Genomic DNA, 27742 nt, shown 5'->3' with positions numbered 1-27742 from the left:
CAGTTGTGCACCTCCACTAGGAAAATCCTGCTCATAGTGGAACAGTGATGTGATACAGGCTGGAACCAGCAACATCTGGGTCATCTAGTTCTTTTTTCCATTTTTATCCAAACTTTCTTTTTCCATTGAAATTCCAAAGTAACGTTTTTTTCAAAAGAAAGCATATTGAAAATCACACAAAAGGGAAAACAGTTCACGTGGACACGTTTCACAATGATACACTTGTCTTTGAAGTAGACTATGCACAGCTGCTCTGGGTTCGGTTTGTTGTTAATTAAAACTTGACACCATGGCCAAGATGAAAGGTATTGCTTTAAATACTTCCTTCGTGCTTATTAACCAAATGGTAGGGCCTCAAGTTAAACCTGATTTATCACTTATATCAGATGGAGAATGACTGATTGGTATATGTTAAAAGAACTTGCAGGAATTAATCATTGATTTTTTCTGAGAAAATCTATTTTCTTTAAAAGCATATTTATTAGGGAAAACTCAATGTTCTTCATTCTAGTTTTTCCAGCTGATTTTATAATCTGATAATGTATACCCATCATAGGACATGATGACTGTAATGAAATTTCTAATTAAACACTAATTTATTTTAAAATTATATTAATTACTGTACACAGATTAAAGAAAACACTTTAGAAAGTGTATGTTCAGTAACAAAAAGATAGAGACCTTGTCAAATGCAGTCTCAGTAAATGCTAAAATATTTATCACTAACAAAACAAAAAATAAATTGATTTGAAATTGTGAGCAGGCATCCAATGTGTATGTGGTTACAACATTGTGGAATGTTGGTTTGTAGTTAATACTTTCCATGAAAACTGGAGTCAGCTAGATTGTACAAAAGCCACATTCAACAATATTTTACATGGGTGTTTTAAAAGTAGTGTTTGTTGACTTGGGGGTCAGGCAAGGGGGTGCTGACTTAGGGGTCCTTGTGTATAGCTCATGGTGTCTACGGAGAAGCCTGTAAGTAGCTCAAAATAAACACTCAGACCGTATAATTTTTCCTTATGGAAAACACCCATATAATTTTATCCTCAATGTATGGCCCTTGGGTATTGTTTTGAGTTGATACATACCATCTTTAAGGGTGCAGAACAATATTGGCCAGGTTGTAGTTATTTCTTTCCTTCTAAATTGTGCTTGTGAGTGCGTTCTCGATCATAAACTGCCAGAACCCCAGACTCCGGCGTAAGAAAGAAAAAAACACTGACCTTGAATTTAAAGTTAATGATGGAAATAAAAACATTGGCAGCCACATTGCAGCAGACCGTTAAGATGAAAGTGTGGTTTGAGCTCATGTGGTTACTCTCCTTTAGATCTTATTTCTTTTTTTTTTTCCCCTGGACTGTCACAAGCAGTTATAAATCAGGACTGCGCTGACTAATTATAACTTCCTTGATTGGGGAACTCCCTTGCAAGCTACTAAAAGTGTCATCCAATTAAGTCCCGTGATTTGTGGTGGCTGTTTGTCACGACCTGGTGTTTGAGCACTGGAAGGCAAGCAAGGCTGAGGACTACCACCTCCATGGCGGGCAGAGCAGGCCCTTAAAAGCATTGCACTGCCAATGCATTCCCCCAGAAGACTCTCTGGAAGAGGAAATAGATTGTATTCTGCCGTGCATTAGGGGGTTTGTTTAAACGATTCCTTGTCTCCAAGGTTTGCATTTTTATAGCTCCTTTTCTGAAGCGTAACTGGAACTGGCAAGTATACTCTATAGTCTAGAGTAACGTATTGCTCAAAGAGACCTAGGAACTATACTGTGCTTTAGGCAGGGTTTTCAATGGGGGGAGCAAAAACATAAATTAGAAATATACTGTATAATGGGAAACACTAAGATAGAAGAGGCTACTTCTGAAACGTGTTTATAGTGACACTTCATCTTCTCACTCATATGGGGAAGCAATCAAAAAGGCAGACAGTACAATCTTTATTTAACAACAGAATTTAAATCAAGAGATGTTATGTTAAAGTCACATAATGATCTAGAATGGCTCCATTTAAAATAATGTTTAGTTTTTTCTATGTACAGTACAGTATGAGTCACCTCTTTATAGCAAATATATTCCTGCTCTGGAATAGGGAACCAGATACATTCTGGGAATCCGGGTAGGTACATACTGTACCAGAGGAAGGAGCAAAGTACAGGGGGCTCTGATACAAGTGTTTTAAATCCTCAGAGTCACGGACGTACTGTTTAGTAGTCAGTACAGCGGGCTTCTGCAAAATCAACAGTGAAGCACGAGTGAAAACTCTGTGAAAGTGCATTTACACCTGAGAAGAAGAACATCTTTTTTCCCCCTTGGGTTCTGAGATGGGCCACAAGCCAGCCAGCCATGCTCCTGAAGCCAGTTCAAGTCATGGTGCTCTATTCATAGCCTGGGCTTGTCTGTAATAGGAATGATATGATATTAAAGCAGCACATTACTGTACGCGGGGCTGTTTGTAACGAACAGTTATTTCCGGACCCTATGCGGACGACACAATCCGAAGAAGTGGGGAAACACTAGGAAAAGGTCATGCAGAGATACGGGGCTGAAAACAGGGGGGCGTGTCCAAAGCGCGCTGGTGCACGGGGGAGGTGTGGCCGAGGCAAACAATCCAAGAGTAATCCATAGAGGGAATCCAAAAACACAAGAATAAGTCCATAGCCAGGTGATCCATCCAAACACGGAATTAAAAAGACGAACCGGGTCGGAACCGGCGGACAGGGAACGGGAACAGAGATTAAAACCTTAACGGGACCAGGCGCTTCCAGGTCCCGGACTCGCACGGTGCGGAAACCAGATGCAGAGCCAGGATGAGCGTCAGCGTCTGGCTTTTAAGGTGGGCTGGGAATAGGGATCAGGTGCACAGAATTAAGTCCAAAGTGAAAGGGCTGGAGCACCCTTAAGGAGGGGGGACTATAATCCTGACACTGTTCTTCCTGCTTTTACAAGGGTTTTCCTTCCAGAGCTCATTGTGCATGAAAAATGTTACAGTATATTTTTTCTAGAAACAAAATGGTGTGCAATATTTTCGTGCAAGTTTAACAAAGCAAGACATTCTAAGTGAGTATGCATTCATCCATTGAGTCGCAGAATTGAGACGGACAGATTTTACGTCTTGACTGTCACATGTTTTTGTTGCACCAGTTTGCTTCTTCATTTCTGCAGAAACTTTGAAGAAAATTTTCTTGCCGTGCAAACATATGTATGGATTTGTTATTGCTTTCTGAATACAGTAAATTGTTGTGCATTCTTATGCTTTTCTGTATTGTTTTTTTTCTGCTTGCTTATTTGCTCTCACTTTCTGTGATTTTGGTGCATTTTTTCATTCACCATGCTGTGCAGCCATTGGATGCAAGAAGAACTAAGGTTTGTCCTATGTTTGCAACCCCTTGGTGTGCAAAACATAACTGTTGTAGTGTACAGTCTTCTGGAAGTTTAGAGATTGAAGTATTCTTTACCTCACATGCAACTGTGCATCATGATTGTACGGCTGTGGACAGACATTTGCGCACACATTTTCAGCATACAGGCTGTCTCCTAGGAAATGTGAATATGAACCAAGACCTTGTTTTGCAAATGCCTGAAATGGATGTTACAAAGTGTGACTATGGGGAAACAAAGAAGAAAAAGGTTCCCTACCAATCTTAATGACCCTCTGATTTTTATATTTTTTAAATATTTATGGATGTTCCCATTGGCTCATCCGGTAAAAGAGCTCATCAGGCCAAGCACTGTGATTGTGCGTCATGTCACTAGATGTGAGGACGTACAATTGGCTGAACACTGAATTGACTGAAGGTAGGGTGGGAATAGTCAGTCAGGGCTTTCTGAGCTCTCAGCAGCACAGCACCCTCTTGTGGCCACCCAGAGTTTGCAGGCACGCAGTGATGTCAGTGAGGGTCGTGTCTCTGCTCCAATCAGTGCTGCACCTTCGGCGAGGGGCGGGGCTGACTGAGACATGTTAAAAGATGAGTGGCTGGAAGGTGGGCGAGTCGAAGGATTCTGCCTACACTTCCTCATTCTCTCCTGAGTGCAGTTGCAGAGCTCTTAGCCATGTGCTGCGATTAAAAAAATGTAAAGGTGGTGATTCCAAAAAATCAGGTGGGTATAATAAAAAATTATTGGAAATTCTAAATTAAAAAAATCGCTACAACCTAAAATATTTCTGTTTTCATAATTCAGATATATTGTTGTTTAAATGCCTGTCCTAGAACTGTATAGATTTTAGTGTACTGAGTCATACATACAGTAGTATTTGTATCACCCACAATAACTGTCAGATGAAACATTGTCTTTGGAAATAATGTGTGTCCACAGCTGTGCACATGCACTCAGTCTTCATTAAAAGTCAAATTCAAAAGGCTCAAAAAGTGGCAGCTTTTTCTCATGTTGTTCAATTCTCATTATTTTCTACTTTCCCGTTGAATACGTTCTAAACCTGAAAAGTGAATTATTGATCTGAAAAGGTCAGTTGTTCAGAAAGTTTTTCAAAGTGAATGACATGTTGCACAGCTTGTTTGTGTACAAGAATGATGGGAAGAAGTCAGATTTGTCACTTTAGCTGCTCAATGAGAGAAACAGATTCATAAATAAGAAACATAAGAAATCGTTACATCCTAAAGATTGTTTTCTTATGTCTTAGTATTGCACTTCTCTGTTTTTTTTCTCCATTTCCCTTTGCAATAAAGTGCAATAATAATTTGTATCAAACATAAATTATTCGAAACAAATTCCTGCTTTGCTGATATTTATGAAAAAACATTACAGAAAGTATAAATTATAGTGAAGCGCTGTTATTTTTATAAGGAAAAGAATACTTAATCTAGTAGTGTTTTGTGCTTACAGAGATCTGCATGTTGTATTTGACAGTCCTGCTGTTGTCAGAATTTGTGAAATGTTTTGATAGTGAGTTTCTCCTTTCTTTTGCCTGCTCCTCCAAATTTCTGGAACTTTGAATTCCTGTTCTGACTGTCGTCTTATTTAATTTTATTTAAATATATGTCAGTGCCGTATTAAACACACCAACTGTTCATTCTTTTTTTTCCCCTTCAGACCTGCAGTGTAGTATTTGTTTTTTGAAAGCTACTGTACGTTTTCCTTCTGTCTGCCCCTGTTGAATTAGTAGTCTTTACTATTTCCACTCCTTGCACCCTGGGCAGACTGAAATGGACACACTGCGCGCATGGTAGTCCCTGCGGAGAGTCCACTTCACACACACAGGAGCGATAAAAGCTCAGTCTTTCAGTGCTGAAAGCTCACAGGGGCCCATTGAGGCCTTCCCAGTCTCTGATTGCTCTTGGCCAATTGTGCAAATCTTGGTCAGAGGTGGGATAGCAGCAGAGCAGATTTGAGCTGCCACTGTCTGGGCCAAAGCACTTAACTGGACTCAACTCTAAACAAGGATTTTCACTGGTTGGTAGCCCCTCCTCTTGTTTAAACAGTGTGTTTCAATGAAAAGGCTAGAAAAAGCTGAGATAGGAACGTATGGCCATTGGACTTGGGGGGCATTGAAGAAACCTTTTTTTATGCTTTGCGATTTGTAGCATCTCCAGATGACGATCCAGGCGCTGCAGGACGAGCTGAGGACCCAGCGAGACCTCAACCACCTCCTGCAGCAGGAGAGCGGGAGCAGGAGCGCCGAGCACTTCACCATCGAGCTGACGGAGGAGAACTTCCGCCGGCTGCAGGCGGAGCACGACCGGCAGGCCAAGGAGCTGTTCCTCCTGCGGAAGACCCTGGAGGAGATGGAGCTGCGCATCGAGACCCAGAAGCAGACGCTCAACGCCCGCGACGAGTCCATCAAGAAGCTGCTCGAGATGCTGCAGAGCAAGGGCTTGCCTTCCAAGGCTTCAGAGGACGACAACGAGAGGACTCGGAGGATGGCGGAGGCCGAGTCCCAGGTCAACCACCTGGAGGTCATCCTGGACCAGAAGGAGAAGGAAAACCTTCATCTCCGGGAGGTGGGTAGCAAGTCGCGTTTTCATTCACGCATCCTGCTCCCAAAAGGGAGGCTCGTGCTTATTTCCTCGTTAGAATTTGATCTCGGGCTTGCGAGAGGCAGCGGGCGAGCGTTTTATTTAGATGTCGCCCTACCTGGCAAGAACTTCCTGGATTGCATGAAACTTTTGATTTGCGGTCATTTGAATTTCCCCTGAGCAAAGAGCTGCGATTGATCGTCACAGTTTCAAGCAGCCCGGTCTTTGAAGTCGAGAGAAGTTAGAGGAGTAGAAAGACGATCATATTGCTGGTGGGTCACGGTCAGTGGCGCTTTTCTGATTTTTTTGGTTATTTTTACATTTACATTTCATGCCGTTTTTGGATATTTGAATTGTTATTTGAATTGGTTTTGAAAGGGTTTCCCAAAACCCCATGTGCAAATGGTGCATATTCACACAGTGTTGCCTGGATGAACGTTGCTTTCGGTTATCGATTGTGTAGATTACAAGAGGCTGTCCTTAGCTACACAGTACAAAGCCGCAACAACCTCATAAGCCGGGTGACTGTGGGACTTGCAAAATCATCAACATTTGACATACGTTTATTTATTTGGCTGATGCTTTTATCCAAATTACTTACATTTGTATCCATTTATACAGCTGGGTATTTCAGTGGAAAAATGTGGGTACCATACTGTGCTCAAGGGTACAAAAACAGTGGTTTATTAGGGATTTGAACCCACAACCTTCCCGTTTGGAGTCAAGAAGCCCGACCACTGCTCCACTCTGCTGCTGGTTTTCTGCTTTGTCCTGTCACTGGCCTGAACTAAATAAATACTCCGAAAATAAACTCCAATAAAAGGATTGCTTATTTTTACCATGTAAATCGTCTTAGTGTTTAATTTCTTGCCCCTGTTAGGCGCACACATCTGGCTTATGGATTTAAATCTACTTTAAATCGGTCAGTGTTGTCCAAAATAAGCAGACGCAAGGAATCTGACTGCCCTCCAAATGCAGTTTTGAAATTTGCTATTCCGCACTTCTACCAGAACACAACTGGTGAAATTGCCACAGCATAAAGGTGAGAAATTAAGATTGACGCGTTGTGTTTTTTCTGAGTGTAGTCATTGCATTATAGTGCAGAATCCATTCTAAAGCATGTTCCATTGCCTCAATATTTTTTATCGACTGGAAAAATAGTGAAGGTTTGTAATGCAGTGTACACTTAAGTGTACTGGACTGGAATATGCTTTTTCTTCTTAAAAGCAGTTTCTTCCTTTAAAATGAGACGGGATGAACAGACACGGAGTAAATAGATAAGAGGATACTTTAAGGCAACCCACGACGTCTTTGAAAGATAAACGTGAAAGAGAGCTGTAGCCAGGGAGTCTTCGGTAATCTCTCTAGACTGCAAATAACTAGAAACACTTGGGAAGTGTCTGCTAACTCATTACGTGGCCAGAGAAAAAACACAGTAGGCAGCAATTATAATTTCACTAACAAGTGTCTTTTTTTAAAAAGGAGGGATATAACCGGTTTGGAAACATAGCACCGATTTGTCATTGTGCTAATACTCAGCCTTAACCTCGGCATGTAGGTGTGAAAAAAGGCAGTTTTCAATTAAGAGGTGCTGTTCGCCATTAATTTAATTAGCTTCACGGGAAATGAACTCTGCTGTTTTCTATTCCTGCAGCCATTACTTTCATTTAATTGCTGCCCTGTTTATTTTCTTCCCAAGAGCAGTTTCTCGTATTTGACACGACATGTCTTTTTATTTATCTTTCAGGGGCGGAAAAGTGAGGAGTAAATTTAGTTTTGACTCAGAAATCCCCTCAGGCGTTGAGTCTTTCTGCTGGCATGCCTTTTTTCTTTCTCTAAAATACATTTGGAGAAAACCAAAGCAGGTGTAAAGCTAGGAAGATGTTGATGATATATTTCTAAAAGTACTGTACAGTGCGAATTTTAAATAGGTCGTCACTAGATGGCAGTCAAGGCCCGTTGCAATGTTTAATTTTTTAGCAATTCAACTGTATTTATTTACCTTCTTTTCATTTATTAAAGAATACCTTAAATAATGAAGAATAACCTATTTTTGTTTTGTTTCAGTTTTTTTTTTCAAAACTAAAAAAGCAGCAGCATATACATTTTTAAAAAGGTGACAGATAAATTAAGAAGCAGTGCATTGCACACGGACGGTATCTTAAGATTAAGTATTATTAGGAGCGTAGTGAGAAGGATTGAGCTCTTTTAGTTCAAAAGTATAGATGCTGTACTTGAAGACATTCCATTTAATAATTGGCAAAACTACTGGTCAGAAGCCTGTAGTTTGAATCAATCTTTTCACTTTTATTCTGAAGGTGCTTTAACATCAATAGTAACTAGGTTTCCTGTTCTCTTGGTATATCCCTTCATTGCTTTTCATTACATCCTCGAAGTCTTGAATCTTTTATACTATATTTTTTTTTAAAACGGCTTTTCTAACACTAGATGGCGCCAGATCATAACAGAAAGGTGTCACGTCTTTTTGGACGTTCTGCTGTTGCCCTGCGATAATATTGCCCAAGACGTGAAGACCAAGTTCAGTAAAGGTTCATTTGGACCAGAGGTAAAAAAACAAAAACCCAGAGTTTAGACTCCAGAAATATAAGGTGTAACTGTAATTACGAGTCAAGGAAAGCAAAGGAAGGAGGCCTTTTATTTTTTGTTTCATGTCATTTCTGATGTCTTAGTTTATATTTCCTCTGCTGAGGTAAAATGGGTCCATTGAAGGAAGCCTTTTTTTTTCCTTCTCCTCTTTGATCTCCATGTGGTGCACAGAGATATTACTGCAGGTTTCTGCTGATGAGATTTCAAGGGGCTTGTGAAGCATTAAGGACCGTTTTTATTTTTGAAGATTGGTTTGTGGCTTTTACTGATACTAAGGTATATTTATTATTAATCACAGTTTATGCACCCATAAATGTTTTCCATGTGTTTTCTGGTCTGCACTAGGCTCCCTGACTAGTACAGCATCATCTAGGGTTGCAAACTGAGAACTATTTATTAGGCCTTAGGCTGTGGGGGCTGGAGGGTCTCGCCATCTATAGGACTTCCGGCAAAGTGATTGTATTTCAGTGGATTAGAACAGCACCCACAACAGCTTTAGAAACAAATTCTAAAATAAAAAAATATTAAGGCGCACACGCTGTACTGAAGCTCTGTTTCTTGGAGCTGTTTTTAGTTTCTCCGTGAGAAGTTGTTTCAGGTTTCCGCTATCGGATTTCTGTGCTGGGGCAGGCGTTCCTACGCGATCCAGCCGTGCGCGCTGGTGACATCATCGCACGTGGGTAGTGGACACGGCACACGGGGAGCCTGTGGGATCAAAGCCGCCTGATCCGAAAGCCTTGTGAAAACAGAATGGGGCTCAATTCAATCCAGGTATTTCTGTGTGTAAAAACCACACGTCTCTGCAGTAATAGCGATTAAAGAGAGCTGGGGCCTGTCTCTTGGCCCGGGTTGGACATCCTCTGCTCAGAGCCGGTCATGTGGTCATGATGTTCGTCGGTGGGACCCTGATCGCCACAGAGGTGTCTGCTGGGACCTCCTGGGGCTTCTGATTGGGGAGGCTGACAGAGCTTCAGTTCTCTGAAAAGACAGCTCATGGAGAACGAATTGGAGACCCTCTGCTAGAAACACAGCGTTGCAAAAAGGATCCCAGAGGAAAGTGAAAAAACAGACCCATTTCTAAATTGGCCGAGAGGACATTTTACTTTAGACCTAACCGAGGCCTCCACAGATTAGACAAGGGAGGGGCCGATGATCTCTTCAGCTGTAGACATTGAATTATATTTGGCGTTTCTTGATGCATCATACGATGCATCACTTCTGTATTTTTCTGGAAGAATGTCAAGTTTCCATTGTGAGTTATCAAAGAGGTGTACTAGTGATGAGCCTGAACAGCTGGTAGTGGGGATGTCCTGAAAATTGAATGATTGATTGCCCTTATTTAGTCATAAATTCCATTCCTTCCTGGGAATTCCCCTCTGCCTCATCTGGCCCCAGGTACGAACCTTCACAAAGCCCGCTCTCCATGTCTGAGGTGTTGCAGACAAGCATGCAAGTTAAAGGTTACTGCGTGAGCCCTACTTCCTGTACAGTACGTTATTACTGTACTGTATGTGCCACAGATGCACCTGAAGCACGTAGGCAATTGTTAATTAGCACAGGGGCCAAAAAAGAATTGTATGCAAACGTATTAAAATTCACACCTCAATGGCTTTGAGGACAAAAAAGTGCATGCATTGGCATTTCCCTTCCTATTGATTAACTGAGAGTGGTATTTTTTTCTGCAACACTATACATCATACTTAAATTGCGGTTTTATGGCATACGAGTACATAGCATTGATAAATCACCGTAGTAGGTTACCATATAGAGCACCGAATATAAATAGTGTGTTGCTTTGGCTGCCTTGCTAAGGTAACACTTCATTTCTCACTTACTTAAGAGAGAGGTCTTACATTAGAAGGCAATTCTCACTTTAGAAGCTCACGGCTAGGTTTCTGCTTCAAATAAGGAACGGGTGAGCTTTTTCCGGTGCCTGGCGCAGGCATGACTTTTTATAGACTTCAGCTTATTTCCATTTCATTGTGTCGCCTCGTCGGTAATGCTTCGTTTTTGTGGAGGACAAATAATATCCAAGCAACGTGTGGGAAGGGAGAAGTTGCATTATTACTGCTGTTATGTCATGAGATTTAATGATAATTAGCATCGGGAAATATTTACACAGAAAGGTGTACAGGAGTGTTTTTTTTAACTAATTTTTCACAATAGAGGGTGGAGATATCTTAAACATATGTAAAACCCTGTGAGCCTGTAAGTAATGTTTTTAATCGTTTTCACAGTTTAAAGGATGAGCATCGGTGTTCCCTGAAAACAACAGCTGAAACAAACCTTCCTCTTGGTGCAGCCAAGTAATCTTATGTATTTATTTATAGAGAGGAAGACGTAAAATTATTCCCTTGATACCTAAGCATAATTTAAAACTTTATAGAATAAAACCCACAAACCACATCATCTTGTTTACATTTAGCAGTCTAATGCTCAATTATAGGAAGGGTCGTGCCAGTTACTGAAACGCCTGCTCTTGTATTTACTTTGAGGATGGGAATAAGGTCTTGCCTTGGTGTTAAAATGCGCAGTGTGGGGCTTGGGTTTTTACCTGTGAGAGCTCAACAAACACTGGTCACCTTCTTCCCTTGTGGATCCTCAAATCCCAGTTTGCTAATGAAGTAAACTTGATATTTCCACAGCAAGCCAGAGGAAATCAGTGTTAGAGTTTCATTTCATCTGCATATCAAAGGGATTTGGAATTTCATTAAAGCAAACATTTGACTTCGTTTGCTGTTAAAAACATTTAAGAAAACGTCAGGGAATACTGTGGTTTTATCAAGCAGGAATCTACCACAGATGGTGGGAGTTTAATTTTTACTTAAAGGTTTTTGTTAAACGTACAGTGATTAAAAGTGATTTGTGCTGAGGGAATGCCGAAATGTCATTTGGAATACTTTCTCATGGTTCCAAATTGGAGTTACAAAAAAAACAATCGTTCTAGCATTTTTTTTACAGATATAAAAAAAAGTTGAGACATGGCAACCATGCACCTCCTGGGTCTGCATTTTCAAGGTGTCAATTGTAATAATGGGATCTTTTTTGTTAATAAGGACCCTGTAATTTATTCATGAACCTGAACACAGTATTTAAATCCTAAAGTTTTATAATAAAAACTATATACAATAAAAACTTTGATACAGAACCAAATTTTGGGGATTTTTTAAAAACTGAGTAAAATATGTATTATAAGTTTCCTTATAAAATGTTCCTCTTCATCTATAAATTTCTTCATTGTTCTGTTTCTTCTCACATTCTTGTATCTTTCTTTTATGAAGTACAAGTACTAGCAGTCTGAGAAAAGAAGCTTTCGAATAACCAAGCTGACGTTTTTTAGAACATGCCTGCATTGAGGTCTGGAGGTTGTCCCTAGATGTGAAATAAATTGTCCTGTGACTGCATTACTATTAGTTATGCTTTCAATTCTAATGTGTTCATAAATACGTTATGCAGAGGAGTTTATTATTCAGAACTTTTAAGTGACAAATGCTGTTATGTAAGCTTAGCATGGTTTCTCATCTGAAGTCTGACAAAGGTCTTGTATTATTCATCACTTAGTAAGTTTATTTCAGCTGAAACCTTCTGCGCTGCTGGAATTTGTCAGATAGTGTTAGAAGTACATTTCGAGAGTTCAGGCATGTAAATTTGATAATTTCTAAAAAATGAAAGCACTAAAGGATTCACAGAAAATGTGGCAACGGGTGATTTTTTTTCTTTTGGTTGTGCTTTAACATGTTTTTGTGAAGACCCTCCCTTCCCCAAGTCTGTGTCTGTGGATTGGAATTTACTTTAACGATGACGGAGTGTTTTGTTTCGGGTAAACCGTGTCGCTGTGAGAGTCGTATCCACGGACGTGGGTGATCTGGGGATATGCTGCTCTATTCATGCTCTGCTTGAGTGGAAAGTCATTGCTACAGTATACAGTACTTTTCCACACAGAAATTTCCATTGTTGCTCTCATTGGCACGGTGTGCAGTCAAAATGTAGGGCTGCCCCCTCCTCCCCCAACACACACACCCCCCAGAAAAGGGCCATGTTTATAAAAGAACTCTGGGGTGGCTGTTGGACAGTGATACAAGAAAAACAGAGCTGCCACCATCAGTAACCTGTAACACATTTCTACACTTCTCCAATCTGGATCTTCCCACTTTTAACCCTTGAACGAGGGTGAAGAAAAGGATTTGAGTGTTTGGTGTAAGTGGAGCTCTGGTGAGGCAGGAGAGGTTTTTCGTGAGGCAATGCTTTTCATAAACCTTTACCTGTGAAGAAGCAAAAGCTTGATAATTGACCATCTGCTGTGGCGTATTAGGACGATTAGCGCCTCTCCCATCATTTGTCTCTGCCAGACGACAAATATTAGTCTAATGCTTGTCCAGAAGTACTCTTTCCATGTATCCCAGACCGCCTCACCTCCTTAATGACTTTTTTTCATTGTATATTTTGAAATATGACTAGTTTGGAATTTTGCCTAATACAAAAGATACCCTATACTGAAATTCTTTGCAGCTAAATGTATAAACAGTAATGTGTGCATTTTAAGTTGAAGTTTTAGGTGTGGAAGACTTGGCTTTCTTGGCGATCATTCCAGACATGAAAAAGTAGTCATTAATGATTGTGCCCAGGAGAACAGTAATTACTTTTAATGGAGGTTGTTGAGGCACACTGTGGTTGTGGCCCATCAGTAATTTTGCCCTGGTGCTAAGTTACAGGTTTTACAGTATGGTCTTTGTTTTATATCAAGTGTTAGGAGGGCTTGAGCATTAAGGCGCACACTTCGAAATTGCTGTAAAAATTAATTGCTTTTCATTAACTCTGTATATGTTTGTCTGCATGACATATGTATGTGCAGATATAGGTTGTTGTGTATATATGATGTGTATATAGTATATACATACACTTACATGTAAGGCATGGATTTTCAGTTTCTCAGGCAATACATTATAAAATACTGTAACAGCATTTTAAAAAGTAATTAAAGGGAGCAGTCTGGATGGAAATTCTTTCCAAAAATATTTTATGTAGTCTATGGTGTAATGCTGTACATTGGACGTGCACTTAACTAACACAGCAGAAGTTTTCAGGGGCATACACTTAAAATACCCTGTTGCCAAAATTATTGTATTGCATTCAAGGGTTGTACTATATGTATATATCAGCTGGAGAAATGAATACCGTATATACATAATTATGGATGCAAGTATGTATACATACTGTATATTATATTCACTTAGTCTTACATACATACTGTATTGATCCCATGAGGGAAATTGCAGTACAACCTCAGCTTAACACACTCAACACAGCACAGTGTAACGAAATGATACAATAATACAACAATACAATACATACAATCCAATTCAATACAATCAGTACAGTCAGTCTAAAAACATGAATGTTTAATATTCATGTTATATGTGTATATATATTTCTCTTTAAATTATTTTCAGTAGTTAGCTGAGCAAAATGATGCTGACTATAGTTTTTAATTTTGTAAAAGTCTCTTCATACAAACCACTTGTTTTTGTCCAGCACTGGGGCCTGTCCAGTGCTAAACAGTGCAGTTTTAATAAGCTCTCCCAGCCAATAAAAGCGTATAGCAGTTGTGGCTGTTGCTGCACTGAACTTTACTGTAAATCTCTCTCCCTTTCACCAGTGCAGTATCTATCATGGGGCATTACAAAGAGACAGCAGGACATTGGGTTACTGGGATTTCTGGCGTTACACTGTACATGCAATTTATTTTCTGCAAAGGCCGATGAGCCAAAATGAGTACAAGCCAAGCATTCTGCTTACAGTGACGCATGCACTTTTTGTTAATCATTAGTTTTGATAAAAGCCAGTGCTTTGTCTGAGCTATTCGGTATTTAGACATTCCTTTAAATTTGGATGAGTTCACTGATGAGAGGATGCATCTTTTCTCATTTTCTGCAGGCCTGCGGGCGTTCTGCTGCAGCTGCTCTGGGTGTCCGAGTTAATGCAGTGCACATGGTCCAGAATGCCAAAGTAAAAAGAAATGTCTAGGTGATGGTGCGTCTCTCCCAGAATAGCCCCAGCGCTGTAATCAGAGCTTTGCGCATCACAGACACTTCTGTGGTTATTAAGTCATAACCCACAACTTCTCCTCGTCTGTAATAAATTTAGCTCCAAAAAGATTTTTTTTTTCTTAAGGTTGAAAAATGTTTAATTATGGATGTCAAAAGTGCACTGAGGTTTAGCACCTGCTTTGAAAGACGGGACGGCAGAATCTGAAGCAGCTGTGTGAGGGTTGGGCAAAATATTTGCCAAAAGTTCTTGCAAAGGCTTGAAGTTCCCAGCTTGAAAACAATAGTCATTTAGGATTGTTGTGCCAGAGGCTGCACTGCACATCCAGTCTGAGGTACTGCACGCCGCTGTCAAAGGCAGCATGGTTAGGCCTGCTACATCAGGGTGAGTGTCAAGCCGACAAATCCCAAAACCTCAGGAATCCGTGTGGCAGTTGCTATGGAGGTCTCCTCTTCGCGTCCTGACTATTCTGTGATAGTCTGATTGGCTGGGCGGGTTCTCTCATTGTATACCCGGCTCGCCCCCTGAACTTCGTCTTGAATGACCTGAATGTGTGCGACTCCAGTAGAAGCAAATGGGTTTACATGAGTAAAAAACAAATATTGGCCATCAAGGCGAAGACATGCACGTACAACTTTTTTTTTGTACTGTATGTGTGTATACTGTAACTTCGTAGCCAGGTGGGACAGGTGTTCCCATTTTATTTCCAAGACTTGCGCAGGAACTCTCAGATATAAATATGAGATTCCTTTCTCAAAATAAAGCTTGAACTGGTGATTCAAAGCAGAAGTGCAGCACAGATTTGAATGCCGAAGTCTCTGCAGCAAGCTTCCGGTCCCTGTATTTGTCAAGTGGCTCTTGGAGTGAGGGGGTGACGTTACCATCACTCAGGTCAACACTTGGGTGATGCAGTTCTCAGGCACTGGGTGGCAGGCTTTCTCAGGAGGTATAAACAGTTCCAGATTTCCTTTCACCCACATTAGGACATTCGGTTTGCGGCCATTATTTTATCAATATGTAGGAAATAACACCCTGGGGCTAACAGCACTGAAAGGTTGGATTGGGAAAAAAGCATTGGACTTTTTCCAGCTTTATGGGAATGGGGATTATGATATTTTGTGGCATAGGTTATTTATGGTTTATTTCAGGGTTTTTTTTCAGTGAAATTTTGAATGTTTTGAGTCACCGAAGTGTGACCTCCTTGTGGCCCGGTCAGGGCATCTGTCATGATGTCTGTGAAGGATAACTAAGCAGCAGCTATGTAGCAAATCCAGTGAATCCTGCATGCGTCTGGGGAAGATGTTTGTTATGCAATAAAAAATAAAGTTCAACTAATGAAATGATGGCATTCGTGGAAAACCCAAATGATAAATGTGGATTAAGGTCATAGGAAATGATCTTTAATAAATGTTATTTTCCCCATGGTTTCTTCCTGCGGTGTTCAGTCTGGTTCTCAATTCTTCACCCTGCTGCTTGTGTAAAGCTGTTCATGTACAATGGAATGATGTCAGTTTGTCAAGAATTTTAGGCGGTGGTGATTACTGAGGCTCAGCCCTAACAAAATCTGACCCAGCATGCGTTGTACCTGACTCTTCAAGAACTTTATATATTCTGGGAAAATCTTTCAGAAAGATAAATAAACATATAACCGCTTTAAACTTTGACATGAACACGGAATGGTTAAAGGTGCGCTGAACCTCAGCTTTGGATCTTTTAAGGACTTTGAGGTTGGGGTCAAAAATGTATGAAAGGGTGAGGTTGAGTTTCTTGCTATTAATCACTTTCAGGTTTTTGCCCACATCTTGCAGTTCCCAAGTCTTTTTGGGGATTCACAGATGTCTATTTGAAATTCTTTTTTTAGCTTCTGTTCATAAATGGAGTGATTTCCTTGTACTCGGGATATACCTGACATAGGTGTATCAGAGAACTCTGCAGCAGTTCAGTCGGAAATCTTGTTATAACTAAAGGAACTGAATAAGGGCTTATTTATTTATAAAATAAAATTTATAAAAAGCTCAGTCTTTTTTAAAATAAGCCCACGCAGAGATGTCAGCTCCACTCGTGCTTGAGCGGAAGAACAATGCGTATTCCTGCAACATTGTGGTCATTGAACCCAGCGAAGACAGAGCGACCTGATGGAGAGGGCTCATGTGTAGATAATATTTCACTTTCTCCGGGTGGTGTTCCTCATCTTTGCAAGTGTTGCAGTGATTGGCACAGTGGTTGACACTACTGCCTCCCAGCTCCCGAGTCCTAAAGTACTTTATTTATCAGCCATCTAATGTGGTGGGCCAGAAGTAATAAGGACAGTGATTTCAGATGACTGGCCATACATAGGCTCACATGTGGTGCACTAATTGACTAATTAGTTAATTGGTGAAGGGCTGACAGACACATTTTCTTATGGGGTTCGTTTTGACTTGTTAGCTAAGTAAAGGGGCTTATGGAAGTACTGTAGTTAGTGTTGTGTTCTAACAGTTGTTGTTAAAAACTGGTTTTATGCTTGGAAAGAGTGAAGTTGATGCTGAACTAAGTTGATGGTGTATCTTTTGATCAATGTTAGAATGCGATTTGACTCCATCTATGGTAATCAGGCTCGTGTTTTAATTTTAGATTTATTGGAGTCTATAGGAGATGCATCTTGAAGCCTGTGAAATTGATGTTACAAGTAATCTATGGGACAGTGTATTTAAACTTGAGAACAAAAGGCACGTCTTTACACAGGGAGTGGTGGAAGTCTGGAACAGCCACACTGTTGAGGCTTTTCCTTCCTTTCCTCCAGCCATGGCTAGATTAAATCCCTAGGTTAATCAGCTAGGCCAAACGGCCTGAGCTGTAAGGAATCTACTGTTCTAAAATAATGCTTTTACTGTGCCTTGGATATTAAAGAAATAAATCATAAGGTACACGCATATCAAGTAGTGAGAGACACAGTAGTTGACTGACTGAAAATGGAATAGCTTGGACATACTGTGTTCAATTTGGGCAAGCAACCCTACAAAGAAATAGTCAGATTGATGGAAATGAGTATTATGGGCACTCCTTCTAAAAGCGTTAGACTTTTGCAATATGACATAATGAATTTAATATTGCTCTTTAGTATTCTGATTCATATTATGACCCTCTTTTAGACAATTCTTGTTTTGATTTGGGGCACTTATTCCTTTTCCTGATGTGCTGTGTTATTTTTCTTTTCGTGTTCGATTCGAACTTGTGGTATCAGTTTGCCTTTGGATACAATAATCTTAATCATGGAGTGTGAACACGAATTTGATAAGGGAACGCTGCAGTTTGCAGTAATTTTCCTTTTTTGTTTGTTTTGACCTTCATACGTGAGTGCACTTTGATGGTTGTATAATTATGCTAATAGGATTTTGAGTTGAGTGGTTTGAAAGAACAGCAGGTGCTTTTAGTCCACTCTCAGGTTTGTAAAACACAATACAAAAACACTTCGTTAGTATAATTCAGCTGTACATCTACCACTTAGATCAGTTGAACAGAGACATTTTAGTTTTGATCAGAGAAGACTAAGATGGTACCTAATAAAGTATGCAAAATCCCCAAAGGCACTGACCAAATTAACCGAGTGGACTTCTTCAGAATGAATATTGATGCACAAATCAGAGGGTACCAGAACTATGTGGAAGTGCATTTAAGATCGAGAGAAGGAGACACTTCTTTACCAGAAGGGTGGTGGGGGTCTGGAACAGGTTATCCAGCCATGTTATTGAGTTCAGTGAACTACTAAAGACCAAGGATGGGCTGAACGGCCACCTCTTGTTTGTACCTTTCCTATGTTTTAATGGGTTTCAGTTCTTGAAGGATACAAAGGCACTGTGTAAACTATTGCTCTAGCACTTAATGCATAGCATGTATTAAAATAAAGATGAAAAAAGCTTGCCCCTCTCTGTGTATGAATACTGTAGATATGTTATTTTGAACACCCTAAACCTTCAATTTGGAAGCTTCCTTTCTAATACCTTAAATCCTGGCAGAATTCTTAAATCGCAAGTCTCAGTAAACGTTCCGTTATATAAACTTTTCTTCATGTTGAGATCTTGTTTTCTCTGGGAGCCCTTGATGTTTTTGGCCAGTTCTCTGATTTTCATTCATAAGGGTGAAATCCAGCCTGAAACTTCAGAAATGTCACTCCTGTGCTCCGGATGGGAAATGTCGGAGCTTAATTGTAACAGCCAAGACATCCATTAGCTGCACAGTCCTGTTTGTTTGACGAGCAGGTCCTGCAAACAGGTGCCCAGCCGTGTTTTTTTTCTAAGTAAAGGAGCCTCTATGAGCTTCTGTGGCATAGTCACGTTCTGTAAACAATTCTTTGTGTAGCTTGTGTGCTTTTATCCATTTCAGTGAGGTTTCAGACACTTTGATACGTTTTGCCTTTATTTTGTGATGAGGGTGAGGGAGTGTTTTTTGGGTAGATAGTACAGAGTTAGCCTTCATCGACTGCCCTTGATGGGCATGAGCTCAACAAGTACCTGGCAGTTAACGTTGAGAGTGAGGAGATTTTTCACTCATAGATAAGCTGAGCATGATTTTCACAGCTTTCTGCACTGTTAATGTCACATAGAAAAAGCTTGTGTATCCTTGTGGGCGTTCTCTAAATTGCAGTGTTTCACAGATCACTGTACCACAATCAGTATTAAGCCCATAAATCCACATTGGTGCAAAGAGTGTTTATTTAGGTTGGTACAGGCATATTGGGCTATACAATAATACAGAAAGATGAGCCGGTTTTTATCTGTGATTGCTGTGGTTTTTTGTTAAAAGACTTTTATTTAGGATAATAACTGAATCTATGTGGTTTCCATCTGTTTGACTAAATTCTTTATTTCTTTTCTGTTTTTTGTTTTGCATTTTTTTTTATCTACGGCAAATGCACTGAGGAGCACCGTGTGGAGCAGTGGTTAGGGTTCTGGACCCATGACTAAAAGATTGTGGGTTCTCATCCCCAGTGAGACACTACTGTTGTACTCTTGAGCAAAAGACTTCACCTGGATTGCTTCCATAAAAGACTGCTGTGTAAATGGATGCAAATGTAAGTTGCTTCAGCCAAGTTAGTCATTAAAAGTGCCCTTTGCATCGTGCTTTCAGCTGAATGTATTGATTGGGCAGGGGAAAGGTTGGGCTGCTTGAGCAGCACATGACCTGTGTTCCATAGAGTTTTAAAGTATGTGTACTGTAGCTCTATCCTATTGCATTTGGAGAACAGCACCCCGCTGAAGTGAGGTTGAGATGGGGGGGTGATGGTGTGTGGGATTGAACTGCAGATTCGAGCGGTTCCTGCGGTTTTGAAGAGGACTGAGATCCCGGGAAGGTCATGGAAATATGCTCCCTGCTCCCGAAGCCAGCCGTGCGTTGTCTGCCCCTGAGAGAGATGTTTGATTGGGGACGAGGGGGACCTGGGAGCTGGAAGTTCCAAGATTCTGGTCAATGGGTTCATGTACATAAAACTGAAAGGGCCGGGGAAATGAGAGGATGGTGTAGGGTCCAGTATCACGTGCCACTTCTTCATTCATTCTAGCTGAGCTGATCAGCATCACTGCATGTCTGTGCTTCTTCCTCAGTTTACAAAACACATTGGAGGAAGGCTCTGTCGGTATTCAGTTCAGTGGTCCTCCATTTCTTAGCACACTTATTAAAGAAGCTGTTTCTAATTATCATTCCTTCTCTTTTACCCAATATTTGAGTTGCCTCACTTTATATATATATATTAAACTGTAGGGGGATGTTTGTGGCATCTGCTGTGGTCCCTGTAATTGGTACAAGGCATGTTTTAGTGTCTGGGGTAAAACTACGCTGAAAAAAATGATGCTTGATTCATTGCATTCGATCACTGTTAATAAAGCCTTTGAGGTGTAATTAAGCCACACTGTATGCTTGGTGCCAGTGGCCTCGAGCACGTTTGGCAACACACACCAGCTGTGGACTGATGAACTCCAAGAATGTTCAGGCATAAAGGTTTATCAGGATATAATAACTCAAGATTTATTTTTGTCTCTGCCTTTTGCTCTTAAATCAATACATCTGGCAAAAGAAAAGCCTGTGCTATTTGTGTATGCGAAAGTCCCCTTTTCACTTTAATGTCTTTAATGTTTAATGTGTTCTCTTGTAGATAGGAACAATAGAATAAAAAAAACATAAGAGCAGTTACAAATGAGAGGAGGCTGTTCAATCCATCTAGCTCATTTGGAAGTTACAGTAGCAGCTTATTGATTTGCTTATTCATCCAACAGTTTCCTGAAACAAACCATTCTGCCGTCATCATGGCTGGGTAGCTTGTTCCACACTCCCACTACCTTTTGTGTAAAGAAGTGCCTCCTGTTCTCAGTTTTAAATGCACTGAAATAGAAGTGTCGGATAACACTGCAATATGCTTGTGGTGCTTAGTGATGTATTTCCTTTTTCATATAGTATAGCATTTGTCCCCGAGAAAATTAACCTTAAATATAATATTTCCTTATCTAATCTATGAATGTTCCAAGTGTCAGCTGTGCATTTCTAAGTACAGTGCCTAATGGGACTACAAGTGTCAAGGTCCAACAAATTGCATTATTTTTTTGGAGAGTATAAATGAACTAGACTTTAAAAGTAAAGCTGAGCTGTTCAGAAGCTTGCGGTTGTTTGAAAATCTACCAGTGAACCTTGCTCCATCCTGTCACACCCTATTTACATGTAGCATTAAACCATATCTGGTTCCATTGTCATAGATCTCTCCTCAGATCTAGTCTTTCCTTAAAATAAACACTTTCTGCACAATAGGGATTATGCTGTGTGAACTTGACTTTTCTGTGTGCTTACAGCATTTTGCATGGGCTTTGAAGTCTGAAAAGGCCTAGAATTCTGCTTGCTGAATAGTAAATCTTTTTCGTTCCAAATTTCAAAGTGGAATATTTTTTTTTAAATACATTTTCTCTACTCAGAAGACACTCTCTGGAACAATTGACAAAAGGGTTTAGTAGCTTGTAGTTCCTGGCTTAAGCTCAAAAATGTTTTGTTAAGATCCGATTTGAGAAAGAAGAAACGAGTGTACAGTAGTAAATTGGATTCCTCTGGGTTCTTCCAATCCTTTCTTGCTTGATTTATCTATTTGAGATTATTTAAAAAAACTACAGAGAAATCACTGTGCTTACATGCTAAAATAATAGATATTACATAACACCTTCCTTTTAATGTTTTATAAATGCTGGTACTGTGGTGTGTTTGAGTCCATGGACATTTTGATGAAAAAAAAAAGATTTTCATCGCAGTGTGGGTTTATCTAGAGAATACCATAAAGGGTTTGACAAGCAATGGTCATAAATGTTCTGTTTTTTCTACATATTCACCCAACAGTAAGCAAGTAAATTGCACTTAAGAAGCTGCTCAATAACCTATGAAGCAACAGATCATTTTAAAGTTGGCCTGTGCACTTTAGAGTCAAAGGTTACGCACCGTGGCATCAGGCTTGTCTGACCTCTAGTTTATTTGGAATTCCGGCAACATTTTTTTAACGACGTAGAGTCAGCTTTGTCACTGCATTTACCATTTCCCTGGCACATCATGACAGCTTAATTAAGTAAATGAGGGGACACTGGACGATCCTATCTTGATGGTCTATGATAAGCTGTTAATGGACAGGAACATCTTCCAAGTGAGGGTTAGGTTTCATAGTCACAAAGAGGGCCTCTGCAGGGCTTTTTTTTTTTTTTGTTGGGATGTCAGCCCAATGACAAATACCAACCTGAGTGAAAAGCCAGGTGCACACCCAGTGAAAATGGCTCTTCTCCCCTTGCAGGCCAACGAAACAGGAAGTGGGATTCCTTGTGTTCCCACTGAAAGAAAGGCACCTTCCGCAGCAGTGGTCCTGTGAATGGTGTTTGCTGCATTTGTTAAGAACCCGACCCCGGCTCATTTTTACGTACTAGGAATTTACGTTAATTTTCCCGTGTGTCGCTGTACTGAACTGTCACCTCATTTAGATGCCAGCTCGTGTGCCTTGTGTGACAGCAGGGGCGATGATGGCCGCACGCCGCGCAGCAGTTACAGCTGTCGCCGGTCTGCGTCACACAGCTCAGCTGTCTTTCCTCAATATACGCTTGTCTGTAACTCATCGGTTCTTTTGAGTGGATGAAGTACAGCACATAGGCGGCTTAAAAGCGAGTTTTCAGAATGCCATCTCATTAAGGATTTGACGTTTTATTATTTTCATCGTTACATTTTTCAGTTTTTTTCTTAAACATCACTGTGCCTCCATATAGAATGGAAGCGAATTGGAAATGATGAAGAGTCCGTGTCCTGAAATACTTTGACGTGGTGCATAGCCATCCCGTCTCCCTCATCTCCTGTTGCAGAGTTGGCACGCTCCGCGCAATCTCATGCAGATTTAGTTTTTTGGGATTTGCGAAGAGAATTTGTGCGAGTCAGATTCAATTGCGTCAATTTGTATTTTCCAGAACTTCTCAAGTGATTATTTTTCTGGCCCTTATTCTGTGAACGAATAGTTATGCGTTCTGCATTGTGTGTGTGGTGCCTGTCCACTTTGATACAAGCACCAAGTGGCAGAAGCACCAAGTACTGTATGCAACCTATTTATATCACCTGAATAAAAAATGTGTTTAACATCACGTTTTATAAGACATTTGAAGCTGAGGCACTACGTGTTTTGCACTCTTACTCTTTGCTTGCCATGTACGTTCCCTGTCCTGCATCAAAATTTAAAAATCCTCTTCTCAGCTAATTTTCCACCACAGCTTGCCTTAGTGCGCGTGCACGTGTTACTGCCCATGTCTGACATGAACACAGAGAACATGTCGAAATTTCTTTGAGCTTCCATGAACGCTCGTGTTATTTATTGATGACTTTCCCCCCCTGGTTTTTGAAAGGATCGGCTTTTCCCAAGCACCGTGATCTGTCTTATTGAAGTGGAAGACTGTGTTGACACACTCACATGTTTTATTCATCATGCTGCTGTGGACTGTAAACTGCTCTGATCTGAAAACACTGCTGTTTGTTTCACTGCTGTCTGTGTGTGAGCCTCTGCCTATAAATGCACCTTTTGTTATTAGAGCCTGTGCATTAGTAAAGCTACAGTATTGATACAGTAGGTGGCTGTGCAGATGGGAGAAGTAGAGGGACCCATGCATTACTGTGAGAAGCTCTGCTGAATTTTCAGCTTTCACCTCCAGTCTTAGCCCCCTGAGAAAGTGCAGGGTGCTAAACCCCTTAAGAGTATCCCTGAGAGAATGATACTCCTGCAGACTGCTTTCCCAAACTGCTGCATTCGCAGACACTTCCTCCTTTTTTTATTTTTCCATTTTGTTTTCCATTCACTTCTCTTTCTCTTCATTCCACCCTTCGGAATAAGGTGTGTTCTACGTCTTGCGGACTTTCAAAGGCACGGTCCTGCAGTGCACCTGCCATTCAAATTCCTGATTAGAAGAAAAGCAGTAGAATAAAAGGTACTGGTAGTACATGTGAAAATAATTAAAAGTTGATAGCATGGCAAAATGTATTATAGAGTAGTATCTTCAGTATACCAAAATTCTAATTTAATGTTGATGTGTTTTTTTACAGGTATGTGGGACTATCATTAACAAATTAGATTCATTTCTAATGACCTATTCCACAATTTGTTTATGCTGTTCCATTCCAGTAAACCCTTTCAGTATCAGTGAAGCTCCCTTGCGGATTATTGTATATGCATTGCGTGTACAAATTACTAAACCATGTTTGACTGCCGTATGGTTAAATCATTTCATGCAGCTGCAGCTTTATATTGTAGCTTTCAAAAGTAGGAGCCCTTAAATTTTTATTGCATGTAAGAAAATATGTCATTTTAGCATGGTGAAGAGGAGTCGGCAGTGTATGATTAAATGGACTGAATGATTACTCACTGTCTGTGTCACCGTTGACATTAATTATTGATAGAGGTTCACAAATAGCGCATGTGCCTGCAGAATTTGTTGTAATGTAAGATACTGACTGCAGCAATCCTTAAAAGAGCTTATGAAAGGATGCACCTGTAGCTTTCAGGCCCTACTGTAGCTGTGGAGCTGCAGATGCCAAACAAGCCCTTCCTGTTGCATCTTGGAGCGTGTGGGAGGGAGATAACATCCATTGTGTTTAACTGAAAGTAATGGAAGCATGAGCCGACAAGCTTACTTCTATCGGGTCCCTCCACAGGAACTGCACAGAAGAAACCAAGTTCAGCAGGAACCTGCAAAGACGAAGGCTCTTCAGACAGTCATTGAAATGAAGGTAAGGCCCTTATCAGTCAGTGCGCCTGCAGCCTTAATCTAACTGCCAGTGTCACTGCCTCTTTGAATGCTCTCGTGCATGTTGGAGATCTTTTGTGTTGTTATTGCTGTGCATTATATAGCTCTCTAACAAGGTGACATCAGATTGTCTTTGCATAATTAGCTTCACTGAAGTTGCAGTATTGTGTTTGTAAAGTCGTTTTTAACTGTCCTTTTTTTGTTTGAGGAATTACAGTAGGTCTGTAAAATAGAACCCTTTTTGCCGAATGATTTGGATTTGGCTTTGCAATTAAATTCACGTGCTGCTTCTCTAACACCTGTGATGCTGCATGCTGTTTTTGTGCTGTGCATTTTTGTGTCTGTGAGCTTGTTGGCTAAAAAATGGCTCTTAACTGCTGTCCGTCAAAGGTGAACAACGTGCCTTTTCTTCTTGCATCGGATCCGTTTCCTCCCATTGCTGTTGTATGAATTATTGATTTCAGATTCCCTTTAATATCAGCTTCTCACGGGAATGCAATCGGATCTTTGCCGAGTGTTGTAGCTCTTCGGAAATGATCAGATGGTACACCATTTTGTAACACTGCCTTGCAGTGTGCACACTCTTTAGGTGCTGCATTTTTCTGGTATCAATACATTGCAGCTCTTTAATCCTCCCAGTGCTGCTGTTTTTCAGTTCCAGACTGTACACATTCAGTCATACTGAGTTTGCCATTTCTGAAAAAAGTAGCATTTTCACAGCTGCATGTTGTGCAGTAGTCCATATCAGAATATGTCTTGAGAAAGCAGAGCTTTACCTAAACGTTTCTTGGTCATTGAATGCAATACAAATGTGCAATAAAGATTATTTTAATCGTTTTGCCCAGAGAATAGACATTTTAAACTTCACTCCAGTAACAAGTGTTGTTTCTTATTTAAATACTTTGCATGCTTTGGTTTGAAGTGGATTGAAAGCTGGATGCATATCACAGAAAATCACAACGGGCTAGTTAATCTAAAACATTATTCAATTTGTTACTAACATTACATGTGGAAGTATTCCTTTTCTTTTCAGCCTTTTGATGTTGGTGTCACGACCCCCCAAAAAAAAAAAACCATCAGCTGTGGACTTGCACATGTTGAAAAGTTTATACGTATTGGTTTCAGAGGGATTTTTTTCTAAAGTTTCTTGCTCATTTTTTTTTGTCCCTTTCGTTGTTATCCAAGAATCACATGGTCACATGGAAGACCTTCTACGGTTTCCATCGATTTGTGGTTGATTGAGAGGAGAGGTTGTGCGATCAACATTGATTTGTGTATTTACAGATGTCACAGGATGCGGTCTCCATGACAACAGCCTTGCTGTAGTTAGAATCTTGAGGGTTCCATTTGGTCCATAATACTGGGTTTCATGTCAACTTTTGGCCCTTAATAAATGCTAATTTCATGGAGCCAGGGTTATTGGCAAATGGGGATATTAGACCCATAACCTATGACAGTGCGCGTGTAAAATGCAATAACATGTTTCCAGAATCTAACATCATCCAACTGGTACAGTACCTCAACATACGTTCTAAATCTGCTTACAGCCAAAAGGAACCAGTTATGCTCAGTGAAGCAACAACTAGTGCACAGTATGTAGTAATTAACCAAACCCGCGCAGGCAAACACACCCACAGATTTCTCCTCCGAAGCAACCAGAAAGGCACAACTTATTTGAAATGACACCCTCCTGCTATTTTCTTCGGTTGGAAACCAGTGGGTTTTCTGTTATTCATTTTCCCTCTTGGATGGCATAAAGCTTTACATTTAGTTCTGTGTCTGACTTCAGCGGCTGTCTGCTGCTGCCCTTTGGACAGAACAGAGTGCAGGCATGCACTAGGGAAAAGTCTTGAAAGTTTTAAAACCAGCCGCAGATTAAATTGTGTGGTAAGAGTCAGCATACATTTTCAGAGCCAATATTAACTCATTGTGTTTGACCATAGCAGGTGAAATCACTGGCAGAATTCAAACTTTAGATTAAGTACAAGAAATTCTACATCTCTCCTTATGCATCCAGTACTGATATTTTTAATGGAGATGACATACTTGTTTTTGGTTCAAATGTCAGCTTTTTTAATGATGTTTGTTACCCTTTTGGATTTTCAGCGATGGCTGTGTTTATCTAATAACAAGAATATGACTTTCACGAGAGGCCAAAATGCAATATACAGTACTGTACCACACATACCTTGAGGGATTCCAGCTGAGTAATCCTTTCTTAATGCTACAGACTTTTCAAAAGTCTGCAAAAAGAAGCCATTCTTCAGAGAGACAGATGCTTCACCATTGATACAGGACAATCTTAGACTACAGCCCTGTGTATTTAAAAAAGTATACACCTCTTATCTGTCAGGCTCCAGAGAGCTTAATATATTTTGGAGGAATAGGTAAAATATCAAATTCTTACACTAAATGTTTACTTTCAAATGTTATACTGCAAAAGAAAAATGCATTTCCTGGTAGAATGTAATGCCTATCCTCAGCTAGAGTTTTTCTTCTCTTTTTTGGGGCATAACATTTGAATTCTTTCTTTCTAAAACTCTTCAACCCGAATTACAGTGTGCATATTATAAGAAGTGTCAGTGGAAAATAGTCCTACAGTAGGTTCATACATTGTTTTACCCGCAATGATCCAGTGTAAGTACTGAAATGCATGTTGTATAATTTTTGCAGAGCACAGCCCCGCCTTTCTGTTTTGATCCTGATGTAATATGGCAGGTATGGTATGACCCTGGTGTTATTTGCTGTGAAATTAATATTTTCAGACTTGAATTACTGCAGCTTTACTGTAAAACTGTCCAGCTGTCAATCCTCATCTTTTTCCTCTCGCTGTACAAAAGGCAG

The 27742-nt window shown here is 40.3% G+C and overlaps 1 protein-coding gene across 13 annotated transcripts in view; it reads left to right on the top strand.

Annotated features, from left to right (window-relative positions):
- Positions 1–27742, top strand: part of LOC148662150 (ERC protein 2) — a 314579-nt gene that overhangs the window by 42576 nt on the left and 244261 nt on the right. For 9 of the 13 annotated variants that reach the window (XM_088636983.1, XM_088636992.1, XM_088636994.1 and 6 more), the window contains 4 exons: positions 3346–3369; positions 5547–5963; positions 24807–24881; positions 27572–27616. In XM_088636983.1, coding sequence (XP_088493109.1) covers positions 3346–3369; positions 5547–5963; positions 24807–24881; positions 27572–27616 — 561 coding nt within the window. The remainder of the gene's footprint in view (positions 1–3345; positions 3370–5546; positions 5964–24806; positions 24882–27571; positions 27617–27742) is intronic. The other 4 variants (XM_088636990.1, XM_088636987.1, XM_088636985.1 and 1 more) reach the window with 3 other exon arrangements.

Source organism: Lepisosteus platostomus, chromosome 6, assembly GCF_059453375.1.
Source record: "Lepisosteus platostomus isolate fLepPlt1 chromosome 6, fLepPlt1.hap1, whole genome shotgun sequence".
Taxonomy (NCBI): Eukaryota; Metazoa; Chordata; class Actinopteri; order Semionotiformes; family Lepisosteidae; genus Lepisosteus; species Lepisosteus platostomus.
This window is presented reverse-complemented; position numbering and strand designations above follow the sequence as displayed.